We start from the raw sequence: 12,951 nt of genomic DNA on the forward strand, positions 1-12,951 counted from the left end.
CTCCATCATGTTTTAAGCTTGTCAAATTGTCTTTAAGCTTGTCACTGTGTCAGCTCAGTGTTGTAGAAACTAAAATGAACAACTAACGATAATACAGGGCTTTTCAGTAGTTTTCATAATTTTGGGACACTTTTATGCCTCTTTCTTATGTGAAAATGAACATGATGAGTTGTGAATTGGACTGTATATAACCCTTTTTGAAAATCCACATTGGGAATTCTTATTAGATTTCAATTAGATAGGGTATTGAATTGTTGAGAAAAATATCACACACAACATGTTTGAACCTAGCTGAATAGATTCAACAGAATGCAATGCAACAGAACCTCAAATTGAATACTCAAATCTAGTAGAAGAAAATATTCTTGACCTTTAATCTTCTTTAAATTTGCTCGCAACATTAGCAAATGGAGTTGATTGCGCAAAATGAGACAAGATAATACACCAATTGTCCTACGCATTTTTCAATACGGCTCTCTATATTCAGTGACGTATTTACTGCGGCTTTCATCAGCATTCCCCTTCCTCCTTGGCCCTCAGTGGGTTGTTGTAGCAGCGAAAGGAAAAGCTAGATTTAAATCACCGGTGACACTAGCTGATGATACGCTATCGCTATCAGCATCATCCAGCGTGCTCCAACGCTGCTGTGCCATTTTCAGGGTCAAACAGGGCCAACTGCTTTTGCGTCTTTTTCCCAGAATAACAACCGCCCAATAGAAGCGTGCATAAGCTGCTTATGCGTAATACATATTTCAATTTCGTTTCTGTTTTCTCTTTCACCCCGCCCACATTTCTTCCCTAACGCCACGAATCCAGGCACGGATGACGAGGTGCAGGAGTTCGACTACTTGGACGCCTGGGGCCCCCGGTTCGACAAGCTGGCCAACATGTACGGCGATCATCATCCGACCGAGCTTGATGATTTAAATTAAATCCTAGCTCGCTCGATCGATAGCACCACCAACACCACCATGGCGTATGGCTCTCCCTTCGCTCGCGCCGGTCGGTTTTGGGAAGCAACAAAAAAGAAGTACGAGCCCAGAAGGACGAAGCAAGAAGGAAACCAAAGGCAAACTGGAGAAAAAAAACCGATGCACACAGCACAAGCAAGAGCTGAATGAAGGGAAAGATAAGCGAAAAACGACGACAGGAAAGCCGAATCACAGGTTCGAAGATAAGACACAACAACAACGCCGCGCAACAGGCTGGCAGGTTGACCGAAATGCAGATTCAGTCCGTCAGTCCCCAACATCTTTTCCAAGGCACAAAGCAAGATAAACATTGGGACAGAGTTAAAGAAACCCCAAACAGACGACTGAAAGGAATCAGCCCCTCGGAGATTCGTTGCCAACAAGCATCCGACTTGGTGGTGCACGGAGTTGTGCGTTTTTATTAGTATAATTTACTTATAAAAACAACCCCATTGCGAAGTAGTCGGCGGGTCAGAAGACAGCGCAGTCACACAGTCCTCAGTCATTCAGTCATCATCACCAGCTCATCTTTGTCGTCAACAACAGCAGCTCCCCATACAAAAAAAAAACACACACACACCGTTTTCATTTTCCAAACGTCCAGTTCATCCTGCGCAGGAAGGGAAGAAAACCGTAGAACTGCCATTATACTACCCAGCTCGGATACCCGTCGGATAGTGTAGCCGGACCGGGGATGCGAACTTATTTTTCTAAGTCACTCAAACACACAAACAGAAGCCACAAAACAATCGGTTTGGCCTAAGCGGAGACGACTACTACTGGAGCAGCAGCAGCAGCAGCAGCGGGCCGGGACAGTGCGAGGTGAGTGGGCTGTATGGTTAGCAGAGCCGGGCGAACCGCGGGTCATATACAGGTTTTACAGTAACTATATGAAGTGCTTTGGAAACAAATCGAGCGGAGAGGTATCAAGTTCCATTTTCGGTTCTTTTTGTTCTGACCCATGCCGCAAGAGAAGAGAAAAAGGAAACTATAATTTCTAATCTCGATGAGGAGTAACCGTTTGTGTGTTTTTTAAACCCCATTTGTTTCTTTCTCGATTGATGCCGACACAGGCTTGGTAGGGTTTTAATTGTTCCGAATGAAAACGAGTGGAAAAAGGTTTCCTGTCATGGTGGCATAGATGCCGGCTTTCCTTGGAAAAAGAAAGAAATGCAAGGATAGCAAAATAGCGACTGAGATGGGTGAATGTTTAACACAGTATATAAGAGAGAGAGAGAGAGAGAGAGAGAGAGAGAGAGAGAGAGAGAGAGAGAGAGAGAGAGAGAGAGAATGCGAAACAGTAATAATAATGGAGTATTAAAGAAGCAAGCATAAGAGACAGAGAAAGGAAAAGCATACTTTAAACCAAAGTTTAATTATAATCATTGTTGAGATTACGGTTAAGGTTACGGTTAAGCGCGCACGTCTGTGCGTTTTGAAGGTTTGCAGGCTTCCTCCCCATCGGTGGGAAGAGAAGTGTGTTTGTGTGTGCGTGTGTTTAATACTGTTCAGGGAAATCGCCATAGCAAGCGAGACGTGTCGATTGACGTTCAGGGACGATTGGAAAAAAGCGGCAGCGAAAAGCCCAGTGAGAGCGAAATGATCCGTGGGGAGAGTTGGGAAAACTTGGGAAGCAAAAATGGTATGAATTATCGCTAAAGAAGATCAACGAAAAGATGAAAAAAGCATAACATGGCCCCCCCAGAAAGGCCGATACACCATTTCGACAGAGTGGCCAAATTTCGACTCAAGAAATGATAGGGGAGGATGCGTGTTAGGGCACCCACACCCTCCGCAAGCGAAGTGAACACTTCCAAACGAGCGAGCGAGCAACTTTCTTCACATTTTCTTGTCATTTTCCCTCTTTTGTGGGGGTCTCTGTTGTCGCCCACAATTTTTGAACAAAACGGCCATGAAAATGATGATGATGATGATGGTGGTACAGTAATAGCTCCGGTCCTTCGGGTTCCGTTCGGGCGTTTTGTGATGGTTTGGTGATGGTGGCAGACAATATTTCTTTCCACCCGCCACGCAGCAGCGTGTGTCACCCCAACAGACGAATGAGAAAGTGCTGAAGCGTGAAAAATTGAAATGATCACACCCTCTGGGGGGGGGGAGGGCTCTCCCCAACTTCACTTTCTTCAGTGAGAATTGGGAACCTACGATCTACGGATGTATCAACAAAAGCGCTGACATTCCTCGCACGCTGGACGATGTAAAACTTGGATTGGATCGGAGAGACGTAGAGAAATTTTTGTTTTTTTGTAAGATTGTTCACTGTATGTGTGCCTCAAGCCATATCGGACAAATTGTTGAACTTGCTGGGCACCCTCCCAGTCTCGCCTATCACCAAGGGGACAATGTTTTGGAAGGCAAACTTCCAGCGCGCACCGTACCGTGGAGCAATATTATCATCCCCACGTAAATGACTTTCTTGTCCGTGTGGCGCACCAGTTCGCCTTTTTCTTCTAAAAGCTTACATGCAGAAGAATAGATTTACACCTCATTTCTAACATCACGTTTCACCCGCAAGCCGGCGAGAGTGGAATGAAAGCTATGACAGATTTGTGAGAAATTGAAGAATTTGGAAAGGAAAGTATTCAATTTTTCCCCGTAGTGGAATCTCGACTGCCAAAACCGGCAGTGTTCCTTTCGTATTACGGAAATGTGGATTGTGTGGATACACCCACACGCCATTGAACGATGGTTTGTTCCTTCCTCCCCTCACCAAGGCAAGCCGGAGCGGTTTCAACGAGAGACAAACTAAGAAACGATTTAATTTTCGTTTCTTCCATACTCTCGTATTGAGTTGTCAGTTACGGTCAACTGTTACGAGTGAGTGTGTGTTTATTGGTGCCACATTATTTGTGTTGTTTTGTGGTTTTGTTATTCGCATTGTTCGCAACCGCCTATTCGCTTTTTTTAAGGAGAATGGCTGACTTTCGTGTCTATTACGTTGCCTTGTATGTTGTACCTCTCTACGTAGCGTTTACCTTATCTTCTCTTTATCAGCAATAGACTGTTTTTTTTATCATTAAACTTGTTTTTTTACAAAATATACAATATTAATACATACAAATACAACCACATACACAGATACAGCAGCAGGGACAGTATCAGGGGAGGGCAAGATAAAGGGCAGAAAACTCGCCCGAAAAGTACACTTTAAACATAATTTTTACTCTTTGTACATAAACATACAGGCAATAAAGGGGGTCGTGCGGTACGGTAGAAATGATTTTTACAAACGCCATTACAATACTTTTACACATCTATTACATTACCCATACGGAGTGACTAATATAATAGACGAACTCGACTCGAACTCGAATGGTGTACTACATTAATTAATCGGCAACTAAATATTAAACTTTTAGTACGTTAACTTTACGTTAAGCGCTGGAAAACACACGTGCTGGTATTTTTTTTACTTGAATGTCCAAAAATACGCCTCCAAACTGCTGTATCGAGCGAATAACAGCATTACAGCCACTAATTGCATTACACGATCCGCTCTCACTCCGCGGCAGAGCTAAAAAAAGCGACCTTCCGAAAACGAACGCCATCGCTTTTCATGTTTTTGATTGAAAAATCAATACCACCACAAACACGAGATTTTTGAAGGTTGTTTGGTGTTTTCTTTAACGGCCGTTTGTGGCATCACTCAAATTTTTTTGGAGTTTTTTTATTATTGAAAACGAGTAAACTCGTGTTCGATTCACCGGAAGAGTGACCTCTCGGAGTGTGTGTTTTTAACTCGTCTCTATCGAATGTTTACTTTCACGCTTAAGCGGTTCCGGGAACGAGCGTGGACTACTAGTCTACTCTATCTATTTTCCACTAAACGGGAAAGCAAACATATGCGACCAGCTTTGACTGGGAACGAGCATCGATGTGGTCATACAAGCACACACATACGGCCATTGAGTTTTGTTTTTTTGTTTTGCTCTTATTGTGCTGTCAATTTCTATTTCAAACCACAATAAAAAAAAAAGTTCCTACTACTTGTTGTGGTCCGATCGGGGAAGCATGGAACGGATGACCGCGCCGGAACCAGGAACATTCGAACCACACACACACACTTCCTCTGCCTCCTGCGCTGTTGTGTGTTGGGTGGTTCCTTCCTTCGCTCTTTCGCGAACTCACATCGACTTGTGCAAAGCCCAGCACTCACTCAGTCAGTCAGGAAAAAGCTTCAGCAAAACGAACGCGCGGAAGAAAGGGAACCAAACGCCCCGGAGCGGAGTTGTAAAGGTTCCCACTTTTTGTTGTACAGTACACACAGTTGATGGTGTGTGTGTGTTTTGGTTTTAGTTTTTAGTTTGTTTTCCTTTTTTAAAATAAGATAAACAACAACAACAACAACAACAGCAACAGTAGCTAATAAGGCGAGAACTCGGCTAAGTACAGTGAAGAAGTGGGAAAGTTTTGTAAAGAGTTTTGTTTTGTTTTGCGCTTGTTTTTGTTTTCCATTTTTATGTGTTGTTTTCACAATCTTTGTATTGTTGTTTTTTTTTTGGCTACAAACAATACAAAGACACACAACTATGCACCCATACACACAACGAAACCTAGGGGAGGCAAATGTACGAGGAACCATGTGTTAGAATGATTGTTTTTATAAAACATTGAAATAGGAGCGCAAGAACGGGCTAGCGGGAACATTTGGCTCGAGCTGACCTCCATTATTTGTGGGACATTATTTGTGCGATCTCCTCAATAGGTTCTGTGTGTTGATTGAGGTTTGAGCGTTTGCTCTCCATGAAATGAAAGATATCGGTGTGGACTATTTTTTTGTCGCCTCTGAATGCCTCTGAATGATAGTGCAGCTGGCCATGCCAGTACAGCTTGGAAACGTGCACGATTTTAATAGAATATCACACTCAAAACAAGCAAACATCAACCTTTTTAGACGTAAGGAGCCGTTTGTAGTGTGGCCAGTATGGTGTGTGCGGCAGTGTATTAGTACATCTCACCATTCCCGTCGGTCTTGAATGTTTTGAGAAAGCTCTTTAGCGTAAGTAAATCAAATATACAACAAACACACACACACATCTAAACGATGATGATGAGGCCGTTGCATCGATTGTAACGTTGCACCGAAATTGTAGTGTTGCAGCTTTCCCATCGCTAACATTCTACATTCCGACGTAAACTCATACACATCGTCATAAGCGCAAACGAGCAGCACCTAACTCTACTAGTGGTGTAGGTTGCTGTATTTTACAGTGCTACAAATGCAAATGACTTTGTAAAGTCTTTTTCTATTTAAAAAAAATGCAGGAAAATCCCACTCATTAGGAACACGGGAACATTGGCAGAGAGTAGCGACAAGGAGCTAAACTCACTCTCACCTATACTACGAGTATTCAAAACATTAACACACAAACCCGTATTATAAACACTACTCTAGTATTTTTTTTAAGTGACGGATCATAAAAAAGCATATGTGTGCGGGCGTGCAAAACCGTAACATAACTATGTCATAAGTAACAATTTATTTAACGAATAAGATAATGTATTAACTTGTAACAGGTAATTAAAGGGGGGAAGAACAAAAACGAGCGCAAAACGAAACAAAACTGATATTTTACACACAAACACACAGACACATAAACACGTATCCAAAGACTGTATAAAAAAAACGTATTAGTTAAGTAAGTAATTATTTTAAGTTTCGTTTTACCACTGCTCGTGCTGCTCCGTTGTTGAGTAAGGAATTATTTAATAGGATTTTAATTTAACGATAATTTAGCGACCCGTCAAGTTTCCAATAGGAAAAGAAAGGAAACTGGTTTTTAATAAGATATTCATAGTGGTGTACAGTGCGGTGTGTAAAAACGCACGCGAAGAGAAAAGATCAACCTTTTCTTCTTTAAATTGCCATATTTTTATTTTTGCTCCTGCTTTCAACAAGTGAGTTGTTTTTTTTTGTTGTAAAATCGATTAGTTTGGCATTTATATTCACAGAAAGTGTGTTACCCTTTTCAAGCAGCCTGAAAAGGGGAGAGGAAATAGGGAACCGTCTCTGCTGGGGAGTAGTATCAAGTGGGGTCAACGCAGTAAAGCGGTCAGTGAACAGTCTGGGCGTTTAATTATGCGACAAGTAATGGAATGAAAGTTTAAGCAAACTTTCCATAATGGCGATAATAGCTGTATTATGTTGATTCTCGGGGAAGATTGTCCCAGATTGTCCGTTTTGCTATGAATGTGCAATGCATTCGATTCCCAACGCTTGTGTATATTCCCTCGACACTCTCCCTCCTAGCACTTCGGAATGTTTTTTTTTTTTGTGTTTTTCAAAACCCTCCTTTAAAGCATTAACTAACCTCTCCACGCTCACACACATACACAAGGTGGTAGAATTAATTTTAAATTAAACGTAACTGTATGATATTGTCTTGCGCTTTAGGTGGCGGCGCCAGCTAAGGGGAGAAACGCTCAAACCGAACATTGAAGAAACGAACTTCAATGCTCTGGCGAGTGTGTGGGATTTTGTTCTTTTTTTGTGTGGAGAGAATTTTTAAACCAATGCAAGTAACAACAAAAAAGTATTCATTAAAAACACACACACACATATTAAACACATCGGGTAGGATATTTAGTAGAAAAAGCAAACACGAACAAAAAAGGGAAATACATTGCGGGAAGAACATCCCTCTCCTTTCCATCACACTGAGCAGCAAAACACTAGACTAAATCGGCATACTCATTAGCTAAATCGAACCGCGGAGACATAATTAGCAAAATTCGTAGTATTTGCAAAACGGAAGGCAAACAAACTCAACAACAAACTCCGATTAAAAGACACGAACCCTAATCACCCTTTCGATTACAATTTCTTCATTTAGTTATGTGTGCGTGTGTGTGTTGTACCTTTAATACCATCGCGACATATAACCATTTGCACATTCCTTTTCTTCTTCCCACATGGGCTGGGATGCAGAGTTTTGTGTTTACTCTATTGTTCACTAAACTACGGCACGAAATAACGCATAACATAATGAAAAAAAACGAAAAACATATGCTCAGCCATTTCATATGGTAGTAATTTATACACAACACACACACACACACATACGCGATGATGTAAATTAAAAATAAAATTAATAAACTGAGAGAATGGGTTGGTCGAGGAAAGAAGGTAACAAACACTTAAACAACATGACTGTACTTTGGGCGGAAAAAATGAACAAGAAAATGAAATCAGAAAACGAAACAGACACAGCAAAACGCACATGAAAAAAGATAACAAAGCAAACGTTTCTGTATCCTAAAACAAAAATGATAAACACTAAGAAGAAAACCATGTTAGATTTATAGAGTAACGAAAAACTACACACACACACACCTTCATAGAAATAAAAAAAGAACAACCCCAAAACAACAGAAAGAGACTAAAAGCGAGCCGAATGAAGATATCCTAAGCACAATACAAAAAAAAACACACAATAGGTTTGGGGAGAACGCAGCAAGAGTCAACTCCTCTCAGACAAACAATTCCCATCCTTTCTTCATAATAACACTCACTCACACTCACCCACATACACATACTCCTTTTTGCGAGATCGTTAGTTAATTGAGTGAAAAACGATATATACACTATTATATATATAAATATTAGTGACTTTTTAAAAGAAGAAAGAAGGAAAAAAACAATACATGAAGAAGAAACCCGCAAAACGAAAATAGTCTAAAAACTACACTGAATAGAGAATAGAGACAGCGAGATAGCTACAGAGGGGTAAAACACATACAAACACATACACACACAAACTAAACAAGTCACGTTTATAGTAAATGAAACGCGCGAAAACGAAGAAAAAGCACCCAAGGCAAGGAGAGGGAGAACCGCGGGCAGCTAAGTACTTAGGTGCATTGCAACTGTGTATGTTGAAAAGGCGCCACAGTTGGACGAAGTTTTCCTCTTGTTTTTTGTACTTGTTTATCCACTGGAAGAGGAAGTACATTGAAGAGTTCATCAGGCGACTCTCCACTAAACCCCTTCCGCATCAGAAAGTGAAGTGAAAAGAAAACATTTAAAACAATAAAAACAAAGGCTATCATACACCGAACAGAAAGAAAAAAGTTCGAGAACGGAAATGAAACAGAACGAACGAAGATGAAGAGAAATTAACAACAACAAAAAATGCTGTAAACATGGCGAACGAAAGTGGTGTGGTGTTCGTTCCTTTGGAAAAAAGAACTACAACTTCTAGCCAAGTGCTAAACGTGGAGGAGGAGAAGCAACGCAGCAACGGAGCAGTAAATATTATTAATATAGCGATACCAAAAGTCCTAGTTGTAAATATAGTGAAATGATATTAACAAAAAACAATGAAAACAAACAAAAACTACTCAAAGCTCCTACTACAGCCACGCTCCTGCTCATGGGCTCAAGTCATCGAGGCCATGTGGCGAACGTGTGCCGTCTTGGAGGCGAATGTGGTGAATGTGAAACATTTTTTTTTTCCCATTGCAAGTAATATCTTCAACACATACCACGAACGGGAAATCTCCAGCAAACACTCAAACACTCAAAGTCACATACACACACTAAATATAAACATCATTCCCGGAATTACAAAAAAATACTCACAGTTGTTTGACGGACAGTTCGAGGACAACATGAATCAATCCTCCCGTTCGAAATTCTCGTGCGCGAGAAGAAATCCGTTAAATTTGCCGATATTTATATATGGAAACACTCCTCCCCATTATCAGCGTGAAATAGAAAAGTCTTTCCTTGGGTAACATTTTTGTAAAAGGATGAACCAGAACGTATTAAGTCTAGTTTCTATCGATCCTCATCAAATACATCATCCCTCTTTCTCTCTATCTCTCTCCTTTGCTCGTTCGTACATCTGCGCGACCAGTTTGAGAGTGGAAAGTAGGGAAGAACAATATTCTAACCATACGTAGCGAGAAGATGCGAGAGATGTAAACAACTCAAAACGAACACTAGAACACCGAAAAAAGCAGCGTAAAATAGATAAGTGTAACAGAAGTACTATTAAAAGGAAGTGAAACAACATCTTAATGTTTAACATCCAAACACACACACACACAAACATCATCATCATCACTAACATCAACCAAATCAATGACCGTGTTATCGCATTTTGTGAAAATATTACACACCTACACGGGGAACCGAAACTAAACTACTGTCTCGAAATAGAGAGAAGAAGAGACACTTTACAGAAATGAAATTAATGGTTGGACGCATCAAAGAAAGTGCGAAAAGTGCATTGAAGTAACAACATGAAAGAAAGGAAGGGAAAAATAGAAGAAAAAACACTCACAAAAAACAAAACCATAATACATTCACAGACACTGAAACACAAAAACACGTAAGTGAAAAGTAAAATCGAAATCGTTCAATTATGGAAAAAAAATTATACAAGAAAACATGGAAAGACAAACACACGAACAGAACAGGAAGGGATTAAAAGAGAGAAGAGAAAGGAAATGGTAGCGAGAGGCAGAGAAAAAAAAAACATAGTGGAGTAAGAAAAACTAAGCAAAAAAACTGAAATAAATTGCTACAATGGGAAAGTAACTGTCATAAACTGGAAAATTAAGCGTTTATTAGCTTAAGTGCCATTCGAATCCGAAATCTTAACAAGGAAAGGTAAGTTCGTCATGAAATCATAGCGTAGTTTTCGAAATGTGGTAAGTTTTTTTGTTCTTTCGTTTACTGTTCATTCTAAATTATATGTAATACTTCAGATGTTTTGTGAGGCTTTTGTTTTGTACATTTTTGTTATTGTTTAATTGTTCTATTTATTTACCGAATCCATGCATTTTTTATTGATTTACAGGGTCTTTCAAGGGTTTTGGTTGTTTCCTATATTTTTTTGGTGTGTTCTCACGGTTTTTTAGATTTTCCCAGAATGTGTTAGCTCAATTGTATGGATGTTCAATGGGACGATACCAATGAATTGTGCTAAAAAACCCAAAATTTACGGGAAACGATGAATAAATCGTGAGACAAGCCTAAACAATAACGGGAACCAACCAATTAATCGTGGGAAATCCTGTAACAGTCTTAAGGAGCTTATAAATGTTACGTCCACATGTCTTTTAGATATTTTGTTTATTTTATGAAATACAGTCTTTCGTCGCGTTACGCGAATAATGCGCGTTCCGGAGACATTTGCGTAACTCGATATTTTGTGCAAGTCTAACATCACATTTTCTGCGAAAATATAGTTGATAAATAGTTATTTTTGATTAAATTTACTGCTTATATCCAATTAAATATCTATTTAATACAATTAGGGTAGAAAATTTGAGTAATTCTATCTTTTTAGTGATTTCAAACTATGATCAAAAATGTAATTATTTTGCATTTTAACATTTGTTGGAGAAAATTGTACTGATTTGACATATGAACTGAACTGTCAAAATAAAACATTTGGACAACTCAAGTTCTCATAACTCGAGGATCGCGTAACTCGTAAGAATGTAAACCCAATCTTGCATTTATTTTTCATTTCTTTGCAAAAAAAATCTTCAAAATGTAAGGAAGGCGTATTTATTCCTAGACAATATATTTGCTACATTTTGTCATTACTAGTTAATTTAGACCGGTTAATTTAGCGCAATCGAATTTCTAGGACATATAAAAAACCAACGCATGTGATATTTTAATTTATAGCAGTAAATAGCGTGAGCCGGTCTCGTAGTACAGTCGTCAACTCGTACGACTTAACAACATGCCCGTCATAGGTTCAAACCCCAAATAGACCGCGCCGCCATGCGTAGGACTGACTATCCTGCTATGGGGGGGAATCAATTAGTCACTGAAAGCCAAGCCCACAAGTGGGTACAGGCAGGCCTTGACCGACATCGGTTGTTGAGCCAAAGAAGAAGAAGAAGTAAATAGCGTATATTGATACTTGCCCGTGTTTTTACCAGGTAACTTGTACAGGTGATTTGTTCAGTCTAATTTCATGTTAAATTCTTAGTCCAAGTCTTCAAGAATAGGTCACAGAGTGCCTAGCCCGTTTATTATGCTTGGGATATATCTCTCTAGTAGTTTTCAGCTTCCGCCAGAGACTTCAAAGCGCCAAAGGATAGTAATGGTTAATAATTTTCACCTTTTACATTTAATATTTTTTTAATATTTTTTACAAAACATACTTGTTTTTTTTGCAGTCTAATGTGTATCGAGCGTTTGTATTTGCACAGAACTATTAAAGTTGCCGTTTGAAGGCAATGATTGTAGCATTTTATTTCAAGATGATGGATTGCATTACTTTATTTTTTTTTAATTTCATGTTTCCTTTCAAATTTTCCTGAATACTTTAGCTATGACAACTTATGAACTGTCTTAAATTTAAAATCCAAACATACGAATTATGAATCTGTATTAAATGACTCTGAATCATATGAAAATCTTGGACGGCAATAAATGAAAAGGTAAGATTCCACGACACGATTGTTTAAATGCGAATATTTCCCTTTTCATCGACAAAAAATCCAACGTTTTCGCCATTGCACAACACAAATGTAGATACGCAAACGGCAATTTTAGTACACGCACATACCTTGGCTCCTAAGAAGTCGCTAAAAACATTTAATCACCAGTTCTTGTTTATACAAATTTCGGAAAATTATGTTTATAAATATCTAAATACACCACACGCCGCACCACGTTGCAAAAAGATTATAATTAAAGGTGTTATAAAAAATAAAAAATAAAAATAGAATAAAATTATATACAATTATCTTTGTTTAGTTTTTTGGAGCTGAACTATTTGACTTTGAAGTGGTAAAATATTTAAAAAAAAATGCACTCACCATTGTTGCTGTCTCTAACAATCAGGATAGCTTTTCTGTTTTGTGTTTGTTCACATCCTTTCTTCTCGTGAATTGCTCCTTCTTCCTGCAATGCTACGAGTGCGTTGCATCCAATAGAAAGCCAGAACACCACGATAGCAGCTAGTAACTAAATGACAAAATTATTCACCGC

General features: G+C 39.3%; 1 protein-coding gene across 18 annotated transcripts in view; it reads left to right on the forward strand.

Annotated features, from left to right (window-relative positions):
- The window catches only part of LOC1279132 (neural-cadherin), a 253,380-nt gene extending 242,829 nt beyond the window's left edge, over positions 1-10,551 (forward strand). For all 18 annotated transcript variants that reach the window (XM_061661989.1, XM_061661987.1, XM_061661984.1 and 15 more), the window contains one exon: positions 817-10,551. In XM_061661989.1, the coding sequence (XP_061517973.1) occupies positions 817-932 (116 nt within the window). In that variant the 3' untranslated portion in view covers positions 933-10,551. The remainder of the gene's footprint in view (positions 1-816) is intronic.
- Positions 10,552-12,951: the final 2,400 nt, after the last annotated feature.

Source organism: Anopheles gambiae, chromosome 3 (genome assembly GCF_943734735.2).
Source record: "Anopheles gambiae chromosome 3, idAnoGambNW_F1_1, whole genome shotgun sequence".
Taxonomy (NCBI): Eukaryota; Metazoa; Arthropoda; class Insecta; order Diptera; family Culicidae; genus Anopheles; species Anopheles gambiae.